The sequence below is a fragment of the Cyanistes caeruleus genome, chromosome 3, assembly GCF_971803275.1.
Source record: "Cyanistes caeruleus chromosome 3, bCyaCae1.hap1.1, whole genome shotgun sequence".
NCBI lineage: Eukaryota > Metazoa > Chordata > Aves > Passeriformes > Paridae > Cyanistes > Cyanistes caeruleus.
Genome location: NC_141703.1, coordinates 78,178,062 through 78,192,205, shown reverse-complemented (window position 1 = coordinate 78,192,205; position 14,144 = coordinate 78,178,062). Strand labels below are relative to the sequence as shown.

At 42.3% G+C, this 14,144-nt stretch overlaps 1 protein-coding gene across 1 annotated transcript in view; it reads left to right on the top strand.

Annotated features, from left to right (window-relative positions):
* HEPHL1 (hephaestin like 1) overlaps positions 1-12,674 on the top strand; it is a 34,273-nt gene extending 21,599 nt beyond the window's left edge. Inside the window, exons 12-20 of the mRNA XM_023920819.2 lie at positions 859-1,072; positions 2,644-2,783; positions 3,874-4,014; positions 7,009-7,115; positions 7,598-7,820; positions 8,555-8,694; positions 9,271-9,432; positions 10,764-10,842; positions 10,921-12,674. Of these exons, the coding sequence (XP_023776587.1) occupies positions 859-1,072; positions 2,644-2,783; positions 3,874-4,014; positions 7,009-7,115; positions 7,598-7,820; positions 8,555-8,694; positions 9,271-9,432; positions 10,764-10,842; positions 10,921-11,123 (1,409 nt within the window). The 3' untranslated portion in view covers positions 11,124-12,674. The remainder of the gene's footprint in view (positions 1-858; positions 1,073-2,643; positions 2,784-3,873; positions 4,015-7,008; positions 7,116-7,597; positions 7,821-8,554; positions 8,695-9,270; positions 9,433-10,763; positions 10,843-10,920) is intronic.
* Positions 12,675-14,144: the final 1,470 nt, after the last annotated feature.

Genomic DNA, 14,144 nt, shown 5'->3' with positions numbered 1-14,144 from the left:
TATAAGCAAAAGAGGGTCAAGTCTTTCTGGGTCCTGCACTTGGTTCACAATAACCCCATGCAATGGTAAAGGCTGCAGGCAGAATGTCTGGAAGACTTCTCAGCAGAAAAGGTCCTGTGAGTGCTGGTCTATAGCAGCTGAACATGATGCAGGGTGTGCCCAGGTGGCCAAGAAGGCCGATGGCATCCTGGCCTGGATCAGCAGTGGTGTGGCCAGCAGGAGCAGGGCAGTGACCGTCCCCCTGGACTTGGCACTGCTGAGGCCACACCTCAAATGCTGTGCTCAGTTCTGGGCCCCTCAGTGCAAGGAAGACATTGAGGGGCTGGAGCGTGTCCAGAGAAGGGCAGCGGAGCTGGGGAAGGCTCTGGGGCACAAGTCTGGTGAGAAATGGCTGAGGGAGGGTTTAACCTGAAGAAAAGGAGGCTCAGGGGGGATGTTCTCACTCTCTATAACTACCCTGGTGTTAGTCTCCTCTCCCAAGAAGTAACAAGTGACAGGAAAAGAGGAAATAACCTCAGGTTGCATCAGGGAGTTTTAGTTCATTGGAACAGACTGACCAGGAAGTGGTGGAGTCATCACCTCTGGGTGTGTTTAGAAGATTTTGGATATGGCATTTAGGGACACGGTTTAGTGGGAGACTTGGAAGTGCTGGATTAATGGCTGGCTTGATAATCTTGGAGATCTTTTCCAGCCTAGAATATTTTATCATTCTGTTTGAACATCCCCTTGCTTGACTTTCCATACAGCACAGACATAAGGATTGTCTGAGGACAAATCAGAGGTGTACACAGCACCTAATTTGCCAAGCTGCTTATTGTGTTTTCTAACTGCTTAAATGTCATGCCCTTTTCTTTCCAGGCACATTCAAAGTGGTTTGCAGGACTTTTGATCACTTTGTTGGTGGGATGAAACATCTCTATGAGGTCAGCAGCTGCCGCAACACCAGCCGAGCCCAGCAGCAGCGTGGAGCCATGAGGCTCTACTACATTGCTGCAGAGGAAGTCGAGTGGGACTATGCCTCAAATAAGAGCTCAGCACCCAAGATTTACAACATCAGCAGCTATGAGGAAAGGTACCCAACCCAAAAAACAGTTGAGGGTACAGGACACGCTTAAAGTGGAGGGGAAACTTTGAAGCACCATTTCATGATGCCAGCCTTGCATTTTTTAGGAGGAATTCTTTGCGGAACTTAATATGAGAAAACATATTTGCAAAGTCACTGCCTCTCAGAGTAGACTAGTTCATGGGCACCAGTTTCAGATGCTTTCATTTCAGAGTGTCTCATAATGCTGTTGAATTCAAGAAGGCTTCCAAGTTTGTGTTCCAGTCCTGGCTCAACCTTACAGTGATGCCCACCAATCCCCTCCTCTCCCTTACTCTCCTCAGCCTTGCCATCCCAGAGTTCTGGTTTTCATACAGGAGAAAGTCAGGCACCTGTTCCAGATGTGAGCTCCTGTAGGAAATGCAGATGCATGAAAGGGGTGCTGAGCCTGTTTTACTGCAGCATGGTAGCCCCTAGATCCCCTGAAAAGATCAGAACATAAGTAACCCTGCAAGTGAATCACTGTAATGTGTTAAGAAACAAAAAACTTGTGAAAAAAAAACACGCATTCCAGATCATATTGCGTAGACTGGTCTCTGAGGACACTTTGGTGAAAGCAAAAAGGAACACATGTCAAAAATAAATCTTAGAAAAGCATCTAGGAAACTGCTCCATGTAGAGAGGAAGAGGAGTCTGTAAAAAATACATGTACCTGAAGAGCCACAGGTGATGATGTGAGTTTAAAGAAAACATAAACTCCTGTACTGTCAAAGGCTGCAGTTGCACATATAGCTCACTACACAGTAAGCAGCATCCCTGGGGCAGTTTTTTTGTTTTATTTAGCATATTGTGATCCAGTCTTGCAACTCCCCTGCCAGGGGCACCTTGGAGATGAGCTGCCAGGAGACAGCTGCTCCCAGAAGAAAGGTGAACACTCAGCTGCACAGCGGGTTGTGAGTGTCCTCTGCCGGCAAGTCAGCCCTCTGGGATCCCATGGGAGCAGCAACAAACTGAGGGTAAACCTGGAAAGCATAGTCTTCCAGGTGCAGAAGGGAAAATAGATTTCTCCCTTTATCGTCACATGCTGGGAAAGCATCCAACCTGTGCAGTAACGCAGCTCCCTCTTATCTCAGATGCTGGCATTCGTTTTCGAAGGTCAAGTTCTGTTTGTCATCTTCCCATGGCTGACTAATTGCCAAGACAGCAAAAGCAGCCATCAAGATAAGAGGATTCAGGTTTCCTGGGACAGGCAGTATCTTTTATTGGAGTGAACGGTGCAGCTGGAGAGGGCAGCTGAAACCACTCTCGTCTCACACTTTACCTCAGCTCTGACAGCTCTGGTGAAAGATCTGTGTTCCCAAAATTCTTGAAGAGTGCAAATTATCCTCAGCTTTACCTGTTTGAAGAGGGTATGCATTCAGTGAGGATTATCAGCCTTGCTGTTTGCTATTTAAAACCTCTTGCATCTCTCAGGGCCTTCACATCCATCAGCACGTTGGACCAAGCTGTATGTTCTCATTAAACCTACTGTGAATAACACAACAGTTACCAGCTTTCAGATGTGTACGCTTTAGTGCTTTTATTGTCTTTTCATTTTGCAGCTATGGGCATGTTTTTCTGAGCCAAGCAGAGGACCTGATCGGTTCAAAATACAAGAAGGTGGTTTACAGGGAGTACACAAGTGGCAACTTCACACAGCGCAAAGTGAGGACAGAAGAGGAGGAACACTTGGAAATCCTGGGCAAGTAACTCTCATGCCTCACAGACCAAGCCTGTGGTCAGCAAGAGGATTGCTTTCCAAAAACTAAGATGTTTTCTAGCTTTTTAAAGATGGAAAATGAGGAACACTGATGCCTATTTCAGGTATCAGTGATTTTACACACTATTTATGTAATTTATGTAATTGCTGAGCATAAAGATCCTTTCCAAGTTAAAGAATTCATTCTTGGACATCAATAAGAGTGTCCTAAGGAGTGTTATAATGGCAGTTCCAGGATTCACCTTAGCTTCAGAGCTTGTAACATGGGAGAGATTCTTGTAAACAGATTAAGACAATATTAAGGAGATAGATTTTGTGTTTGTACTTGGGCAAGGCATAATTTTATCCATCAAAAATTAATCATCAGCTCATGTTTTTTATGGGGTGAAAAGCGGGAAACAACTGGTCATGAAATAGTCATAGAATCATAGAATATTTTGAGTTGGAAGATCACTGAAGTCCAACTCCTGGCCCTGAACAAGATCATTCCATGTTCCTGAGAGTAAACACTTCCTGAACTCTGCCAGGTTGGTGCTGTGACCGCTTCCCTGGGGAGCCTGTTCCAGTGCCCAACCACTGTCAGGGTCAAGAACCTTTTCCTAATATTGAGGCTTGAAACCAAGCCTCCCCAATACAGTTTCATGTTGTTCCCTTGGGATAACCTTCTATATTCCCATATAATATATTCCCATTTCCTTTTCTGAAGGACAAGAGTTAAAAAAAACAAAAACAACAAAACACAAAAAGGAAAAAATTCAGGAATTACCAGCTTGAGAAATAAAATTTCGAAAGATTCAAAATATCCTCAGGAATTTTCCTTAAAAAACAAAGTTCCTGTCCAAAGACCTGTCTTCAGAGAGAACAATTCTCTTAATTGACTGAAAAGAGATTATTTATACATATGGAGATTTTAATCAGCTGAGATAAAACAATTTTGATGAGTTTCCTGTTAGAATAGAAAAGCCACATGGTTTTGATAGAGACCTTGACTCTACTCCTAGGCCAGGCTACTGAAAGTTTGTCGAATTCAGAAAAGCAGCATTAATCACTTGCATCTTCTGTTTGAATTTAGGGCCATTACTCCATGCTGAGGTCGGTGACTCTGTCCTGATTGTATTTAAGAACAAAGCCAGCAGGCCTTACTCGATAAGTGCACATGGTATAGAAGAAGTGGGTTGTGAAGAACAGCCTGAGACACCAATTACCCTCCCTGGTAAGGCTCCCTTTTTTTCCCCCTGCCTTCTTTTCTTTGAGTTACAAAGGCTGTATATAAAAGCATTTTAGCACATGAAGGATAACCCTGCTTTCCAAACTTGCCCATAGTTATATGTTCTCCCGGGCATAATATGCTCGATGTTTATTCAGCTACAATTCTGAGTTTTTATTCATGTAAGTTCTTCATCAAGTGCACATGTCTGGGCAGAGAATGAGCCTCCATTCCTATCAGGGGTAGAAACAGGAATGCAATATCTCTGGGCAAACTCCAGAAGAGAAAGAAGTAGGCCCATAATCATGACAGGAGAAATGTGAGCCAGTGCTGCATTTGTCTCCAGACTGACACTCTAAAAATATTTTCAAAACTTTCAAATTCAGAGGTAAGAATTGCAGATGTTAATATTAACTTTGCCTCTCTCTCTCTCTGGCATTTGCATTCAGAGTCACACATAAAATGCAAAATGTGGCTGTCATGTCACTTTGGGAAAGTATACCAAACATGCCTCAGTTTCTTGTGAGGGAAACAGTGGAAAATAGCTTTTCATATAGAAAAATTCTAGTTAAACTTTATGAATGTCAATTTTTTTGGTTTGATCTATGTTCTAGTAGGAAGTCAAACCCAGGCATTGCAGTCAATCCAAAGCATACACACCTTGGCTTTTCCAACACCCATGCAATTTTTTTCATAGTATTTGTGAACTTCAGTGTGAAAATAAATGAAAAGAAAATTTTATGTAATAAAGCTTTTTGCAAGCTGGAATTTCTTTCCTGTGAGCAGCTGTGTCAGTACAGTACAAACACCCAGACACTCATGTCTAAATATGAGCCAGCATCTGCCTTGCTGGAGTTTGATGAATGTATACCTGAGGTTGATACATGGGGGAGGGGGAAAAAAGAGGAACTGATTTATATACAATTCCCTTGTTTTGTTATTTGCTCCATGATGTTGTTGATGCTGTTAGGCCGGTGGTGTAGGTGTAAAAACAGGAACACTACTGTCATGTCTCCTGTGTCCACATGGGAGCAGGCTTGGGATGAATGAGATGAGGGATGGTGTTTGAAAGTATGCCAAAAGCATTCTTCAGCAAGGTCTAAGGACAGACTTTTCCTTAGAGAGTTTGGAAAAAGCAGTTAACATAGAAAACAAATCGCTGAAAACAAGAAAAATTTCTGTGCACCTCAGTCCCCACCACCATCATCTGGAAATCCTCACCGTCTGTCTTCCTAGGCCAGGCTGGACTGCTTACCCCAAACTTGCCAAAGACTGTCTAATTCTATTAAATCCTAAATCACTCAGACAGATTTGCATCCTGACAAACACTCCCGAGAGCATTGCCAGGTCATAAAGGAACTGTGGGGGGCATGGTAAATAGATGCAGAGAACATATCCATAGCAGCTTATGCAAAACCAGCTCTCATCTGCCACAGCTTTGTTCTTTCCCTGTCCATTCTTCCACTTACTCAGAGGAAAAAAAGGGAGAAAACATCCCTTTTCCGCATGTTTTTTGCTCTTTTCAGGGGTTATGCCTTATTTGCACTTCAAAGATGGATCTTCAATGCCTTCTGAAGTGTGTCAGCTTTTAAGTAGTGTGGAAATTTTTTCCATCTACAGCCTCCAAACATCCTGAGGTGAGGAGGAAAAGACAAAGAAGGAGTGGAGGACCATGACCAGCCTCCCTTCTCAGATCATGCTCTCTAAAAAGAGGCGATGGCATGTAGGTTAGATGTAGGTGGATGACAAACACTTCCCTGGCCTGTGTCTCCATGACATGGACTTATTGTCTCCATGACATGGTGCTGATCCTGTAAGAGTAAATGATAATGCAATACTTAAATGAGACCCATCTCATATTGTATGAGAGTTGGGAGCCAGCATTTTTTTGTTTTTGTAGTTACTGCTGTACAATAAAGCACACTGTTGCATGATGCATGAACAGTGACACAAAACTTTTGTTTTCAACACTTCCCAACCCTTTAAGCTTGAAATTTGTCCTTGCCTAGATGCCCACAGCTATTGGCAGCTGTTGGGTTGTAGCTGTACTAAAACCACAGTTCTGTGATTTCCTGGTTTTCACCTGATTCACAGCATGTCTCACGATGCTCTTGGCTGTTGTCACCCTGGAAGACTTTTGGGACAGAGATTTCTTGGTTCAGCATTTCTCCATCACTTAAAAGGGCAAGGCGTTGACCACATCTTGGTCTCCTACCCTTTCCTGCAGTACCAGCAAAAAAACGAAGCAGGGAAACACACCATAGGCAGTTCACCTGAACACAGATGTTTGTGTTCAGTGTAGAGAAATGATCCTCACCCAAACAGATCATTTCCTCATCCATTTGTTGTCATTTTTTTAAAATCAGAGGTCAGGGAATTTCTGCTCAGGGAGGATGTGGCAGAGATGATGACATTTGGGATGGGACAGATGTTCTCTGGTAATTGCTGTGGAGCAGGGGCTTATCTGGAAGAGGAAAGAACCCCCCATGCTGCTCCCAGACATCAAGTTGATGCATATTCAGCTCTCCTATCTGGGCCCCCAGCTGACACATGTCTGCAGCACCCTCTGGAAAATCCTAGTGGCAGCTGCCACTTCTTTTTGCCCTTTTCAATTGAGAAGGTCCAAGAAACATTTTCTGAGGCTCAATGCCTCAGCTGACCTTCAGATCAGCAACCAACATCATTGAATTACTACAAGTTTTGCCAAGGGGAAAGATGAAGAGTCCTATCTGTAAACTTCTGTCTGTAGCGTGCCTCTTTCTTCAGTATCATTTGCAGCTCTTGTTTTCCAAAGCAATCTGCCTTCATTTACACCACTGGAACCTCAATGACCTCCTGGAAGGCAAAATCATATCCCTATCCCATTGCTGCATGCTTCCACAGGTAGTTTTGATGCAGACAGTTTTTTGATGAGGAGGGTAAGAGGTCTGAGTTAGATACTGTTCAAAGCCTCTTAAATACTTATCTGCTTAAGGAAAAACTGTTCTCTCTCTGTTTCAGGGGAAATAAATACCTACAGGTGGAACGTCCCAGAACGATCTGGTCCTGGCAAAACAGATCCAAATTGTATCACTTGGGTTTATTATTCAACAGCAAATTTTGTTAAGGTAACCAAGAAATGGTCATTAAAGCTTGCATTGCTTTGGCTGACATGTTGTGCCTTGTGTAATGTTCCTGAAAGGAACCTGCTTCTCAGCTGGGAGAGGACCACAGGCTAGAGAAACCATTTACTGAGCTGGATGCTTTGTCCTCTTTACTAACAGTTGCACACTCCTGGGTAATTTAATCTACAGAAATCCTAAGGCATACACCACAGTAATGTGATTTCCTCCTTAAAGAAATGAAGAGTTGAAGGGATTTGGAGTAAAGACAAAACATTACCCAAAATCACAGAATCACAAAATGAGTAAGGTTGAAAGGGACCACTGGAGACCATTGCTTCGGTAAATTACCAGAGAAAGAAGTTTTTAATCAGACAGATTTTTTCCTTGTCTGCTAGGAAAAAGCAATTTAATCTTCAGTTAATCTGCATCTATTTCATAACTGGATGAACTGAAAATCTGTAATGCATATATTTATTTTATTTCAGGACACATACAGTGGTCTGATTGGGCCTCTTGTAGTTTGCAGAAAAGGAACTTTAGATGAAAGAGGTCTAAGGAAAGACATCGACCGTGAATTTACTCTCCTGTTTATGGTGTTCGATGAAGATGAATCCTGGTATTTGAAAGAAAATATTGAAACATACCTTCATAAGAATCCTGATGATTTTAATTCCACTGAGAACTTTGTAGAAGGCAACAGCAAGCACGGTATGTAGGACTCAGCAGTAGCAGCAGCCAAGAGGAAAGAGGTTTACTTTTCACAGTCCTTTTGTGAAGACATTGGACTTAGCCTGCAGTTACCCAACCACGTGACACCTTCATAAACTGCAGTGCTGGAAACAAAAAGATCTCATAAGGCCCAGCCAAGATATTTTTCTTACAAAATAGTTTACTCTTACATTCTTGGGAAGAGGCTACGCTGCCAGAATTCTCTTGTCATTTGGGAGGCTTGTTCCTCCAAGGCTTGTTTTTTAGGAGCATAGTTTAAAACTGTGGCTGTATTTGCAGCCAGTCCAGGAACCGGGCAGAATAGAATGGACTAGGACACACACAGCCCTGGCAAAGCAAACTCTTCTTTCTATAGCTGGTACCCATTTTAGGCAACAATTATATTCCCCCCTTTTCCATGTAGCTTCTCAGCATAAATCCAGTTTGTTCAGGAGTTCAATCTCAACCAGCAAAAAACAGTTTGATACTCTGTAAGACAGAAAAATGTTTGCTGACGTATACTCACACAATTTGGAAACTGAAACAAAAGCATGACTGTCTCCCTGCAGTGGCAATGGTCACTATAGACAGCAATGGTCCTGATCACACATGCCTGTCCCCTCTCTGCCTGAGCACTCCTTCTCCTCTGAAAGTGCACAGGGTGCCTGAAGTAGAGGTTATAATCACCCACACCATGGCCAGTTATTAATATTCCTATATTGTCATTCTTCCAGCAATCAATGGGAAGATTTACAACAGTCTCTTGGGTCTAACGATGAACGAAGGAGATAGGACAAACTGGTATTTGATAGGAATGGGCAATGAAGTGGATATCCACACAGTTCACTTCCATGCACAGACCTTCATCTTCAAGGTGGGTAAAATAAATCAAAGTAAAACTTTTGTAGTGTGATGGGAAATGCATGAGAAAAATAAACAAAACAATTCCGTATTTCCAGCCAGGTTTTGTCACTTGGGCACCCTGGGCTGCTGCTGAGGTTGGTGGGGGTTTTGCATTTGAAGGAAATACAAAATGAATGAGATCCTTGCAAATCTATTACTCTAATAGAGGACATGCTTAGGTGAATTAAAATATGTAATTACTATAGGTGTAAGATACAGGGAGGAAATTAGAGTTACGCCGGGTTAGAGTATGGTTTTATGGTGTGACAGTTTGCTACTAGCAGGACTACCTGAAAAATCTGTCTTTCAAAGAAACACCTTTGCTCAATCAACAGCTGGAATTGTCAGGAGGGGTCTGCTGTTGTTATATAATGGATTAAATGAGAGGTGTCCACAGACCTCAGTTTCTCTGGATGCTGCTCACTAGAAATGTACAAGAAGCATTTGATCTACCTTAAGGAACTGGAAGTCCAACTGGAGTATTTCAGTGCCTGTGGGGGAGTATCTGAGGCATGACTCTCACAATTCTGGTTTTGCTTTGCCACAGACAGATAAGGACCACAGAGGAGATGTATATGACCTTTTCCCTGGGACTTTCCAGACAGTTGAACTTGTAGCAGAAAACCCTGGAACGTGGCTTCTGCACTGTCATGTGGCTGATCACATCCATGCTGGCATGGAGACAACCTACACCATCAATAAATCAGGTGCAGTGTCAGAAACATCCTAGGACTCAGAGGTGGTATTGCAGCACAATTAGATGGAAGGCAGGGATGAAAGGAAGAGAACCCACCTGTGCACTGGTGTGAAGCACCTGCACTGCCATGGCCAGTTAGCAGTGATAGAAGACAGGACAAACACCCCTAGTGACATGGCAAAGACAGAAATCTTTGGTGCACTTCACTGCAATTTGAAAGCAGTCGGTGCTTCACAAGTACCCTTCTGAGACAGTGGCAGCCTAGGGACCATTTGTCATTTAAAGGTGGTGCAGAAAACATCTGCAAAACTGTTTTTCAGCCTTTTTCGCCACACTGTGCAGGAGGGTCAGCAGGCTGGCATGGTGCTGGTTCCTTCCTGTGACTTCTGATGACTTGCAGAGCTGTTTGGGCTCCTCCCTGCACAGCCAGACACCAGCTAGGGTAAAAGGAGCTCCAGAAAATGGTTGTTCATCTTGTCCAAGAAATAGGTGATCTCTTGACTTAGAAAAGTTGCAAAACTTCTTGAGTGGTGCTTGTCTCTTCCAACACATGTGAGTGAAGCCAAAAGTTTTGTGATCCTCTCCACATCACATAACTTCACTAAACATCTGGATCCAGCATCTCCCACCTAGGTCCCCACTGTGCTGGCTACACTCATCTGTAAGAGGTGAAACAGTGCCAGTAGGCACACCTCATACCTATAACCCTGTAGCAGCACTATGACAAATGTAGATGACAAACGTAGATGCCAAATGTAGCCAAAATACTCCTTCCTTGGATATGATGAATTTATTTGATTCCACATATACATATAGGCTGTGAGATTTCAAATTAACTGAATAATGGAATGATTTGGGTTGGAAGAGGCCTTAAAGATCATCTAGTTCCAACCCCTCTGGCATGTGCAGGGACACCTTCCACTAGACTAGGTTGTTCAAGGTCTCATCCAGCCTGGCCTTAAACAGTGCCAGGGATGGATGGATGGATGGATCCACAGCTTCTCTGGGCAACATGTACCAATGCCTCACCAACCTCATCATAAAAAATGTGCTCCTTATAGCCCATCTAAATCTACCCCCTTTCAGTTTAAAAGATACTCCTTGTGCCATCACTACAGTAAGTAGTGGAGTAACAGAGATGCCTGCAGAGAAAGGGGATGTTGCCCATAGAGCTGGCCAGAGGAACAGCTGTGATGATCTAATCATAGCTGTTCTGTTCAGATCAACAAGATAGAAATAATGCCATAAAGTCAACTCCTGTTTTTCAAAAGAGAAAAAAATATTTATTAAGGCTTTCAACTTAACTATGTGGTTTTTTTTCTCTCTGAGAAGAGAGACGAAAGTGGGAAGTTCCTTCAGAAGGAGGACACACAACTGGAGCATACAATATGACAAATGCAACAAATGGAACCACTGCAAAGGGTAAGGATGTTTTAAAATGCCATTTAAAACTCTTCAGATTCATGCGCAGATTTCTCATTAACAACTCTCTTTTAACAGATTATGACAACAGAGTGGGCAATTTTTTTGGCAAAACTTTGAGTCCTGGAGAAGCCAGCCTGATACTTGCAGCTTTTTTTTGCATTGGACTTGTTCTACTGTCAACAGCATTAATCTTCTTCTGCTTCATCACCCACCAAGGAAATAGAATCCATTACACAGCTCTGCATGATAAGAGTGCATTTCTGGCAGATTCCCTGTAAATCCCCACTTTTAATATTGTTCACAGGGAATCACGGGATTTCAGAACATAGAAACATAAAGCCATTAAGGTTGGAAAATACCTCTAAGATCACTGAGTCCAACCATTAACCTAATACTGCCAGGCAACATGCTGCTAATAAAACTGGAGCAGGGCATATGCTGACAGTCCTACCTCATGGCCAATGCTCACAAGAGTGAACATGAGCTGTAGGGCTCAGCTCCAAGAGCCATGTACCACCCATCACCATTTCCACTCCTCTGGAGTTCAGCTGAGCAGAGCAGCACACCTCTTGGCATCCACAGGGTTTTCACAGGAGTGAGGAGCAGGCAGAATGACATCCATGTGCTCTGTTCAGAAACACAGGGTTCACACTAGGAAATAAACACCACCAGGGACTGGCTTAAGTTGTCAGCTTCTGAAGGAGCAGGTGCTAATCTCCAACTCCCTGCAGTTTCCCAAAGTCTGGCTCAATGAATTCACCACCATTGAAAAGTGATTGCCCTGCTTTTTTCCCTTGTTAAATGAGGAAAGTGTGCATGGGGACAGATTTCTGAAGACCTACAAAATTTTTAGCACCTGATGGGTTGAGCAATGCCCCTGCTGTTAGTTTCTAACAGCTTTTATTTATCTCTAAAAATCTAGCCCTGAACAACCTCCAAGAGATTAATTGACTTTGTAAATGCTGCTTGTTATGGTCCTGATTCTGTATCTCTTCTTTGCATTGAGCAACACCTCTCTCCTCACCTGTAACGAAGCCATCAGGAGGATGATCTTTGTGTTCTGTGAGGCAGACAGACAGAATCAGGACATTTCCAGTGATACTTGAATGTTTATAGTTCATTTTCTGTTAGGTTGTGTTCGTTCTTGCCTGCTCATGCCTGCTATAGCTCTTGCAGAGGAATTCCAGAAAAACACCTTTGTAAAACTTTTTACACAAATTTGATTTTGAATGTAAATTCAAGTTGCTGTTTTGTTTTTTTTGATTTTTTTTTCCACTTCTGTACTTTAAAGTATGTTCAAAGGTAGGAAATTTTACTGTGCAGCACTCTTACTGTAGCTTAAATGTGTCCTGCATTGATGTCCAGTCAAACAACATGTTGAAGGTTCTTGGATGTTTCTCAGTAATTTCTGTTTTCCTCAGTCATTTGAAAGATTTGAAAGCACACACATGAAGTAGAAAGACAGAACCAAGCCCTTATAGAATTTACATCATATCAACAAACAAAATTTCCTTCTCAAAATCTCCCATTTGAGCTGGTAAAAACAAATTCTCTGAACCCTTTCATCTTCCTGTCCTGTGTAAATATTAAAATTTGGGCTTCCCGTTCTGTGCAAAAATACTACCTGTGCAAAACTTTCGTTATCTGTGTACATACAAAATTAAAGCCTTTCACTAAAAATGCACTATTAAGAAAGGAAATTATTTGGTACTTCATTTCTAGGGTATGCACCTGATGTATTAGAAACAGAGTTATAAGTTTCTTTTGACTGTAGAAACTAGTTTGCCAAAGTGATTACATTGATAATAAAAAAATCCAGCTATTTGTATGAACCTTCTGGCAAGTTCATTTCCTCTGTCCCGCTCCTCAGCTGGACAGTGTCTGTGAAACCAGAATGAAGGCTCCAAAGGGACCCAGGACATCACTGCTGCCAGACCAGGTGACACAGCCTGCCACAGGGATCACAAAATGTCACAAAAAACATAAAGCAATGAGTTTACCACTGCCTGCCTGGTGCAGGCAGCCCTCTGCCAGCTGTGTCCTGACACCTGTGTTGAACTACAGCATCTGTGTTGGGATGAAGCACCAGCAGGAATATAGTTAAGCACCAAAATGAACAGAAGATCAAGTCACCAAGGCAGGGATATTCTCCACGGAGTGCTACAGGCCCTCATAATATGAAAAAATCTGGATTATAAACTGGGGTAACAGTTGGGAACTGTCCTAAATACAAAAGCTTGAAAGGTGACAAATACAAGGTCAACCTTTAAAAACTTTCCAGAGGACTGAACAGCTCTGTCAGCCATACAACAGGAGCTGGCTGAAACTGTAGTAAAAACAAAACCAGGAAAGTGTCCAAAGGAGCAGAAGACAACATGGAAAAATTTATACTTTTTTATTTTCTTTTTTATTTTTTTCCCCAAAAGAAAATTGTGCCTTAGGAAGGTTTTTGAAGGACTCAGTGCATAGGTAAGAAACGTGGATGAATATAACCTGCTTACATTTCCATAAGATCTTTGAGAAGGTCTTCAGTTAAAGCTTCTTAAGGAAATGAAATCACCATGGGATGAGGAGTCCGTGGAGGTTAAGAAACTGGTTAAAAGACAGTGAAAAGGGGTCAGATTTCACACTGAAAGTCACTCATGGGGTGCTACATGACTTGTGGGACATGCTTGTCCTTGCTCTTCACTATTTTATCTAAGTATTGTGGAAAAGAGCAGACAAGTTGAGTGACAATGTTAAGCACATGTAGCATGAAAAATCAGTGAATAAAAGGACAAAATTTAGTACTGATACAGTTACAGTACTACATGTGGAAAAAAGCAATCCTAACCTTATGTCTATACAGTCTAAGCATCTCTGAAATGGGATCTTATTTGTAATACTTTAATGACAGCATTAGTTCTGGTGTCGTTTCGTGGGCAGAAAGGCAATTAAATATTAGGAATCAGTACAAATTAAGAATAGAGCAAAACAGAAGACCACTTAGTCCCATTACATAAATGTCTGGAGCACTTCCATCTTTTATACAGCATGAGTCAAATCTCCTGGCCTCATCCGGCAAAGCAGCACAAGACCAGCACAAAAAGAACAAGAAAGGGAATCAATATTGTAGAACAGTTTTCCATATGAGGAATGATTTCCTTGACTTATGGCTTGGAAAAAATAGGAAGAACAATTGAAAGCAGATAGGATAGCAGTTTTATAAAGAAGAATTTGAGTGGAGAAGGGAATAGTTTGTCCTTTTTGTAGACAGCAATGAACTGGGGGAGTGTTACATGAAAGCACAGCGCAGGAGG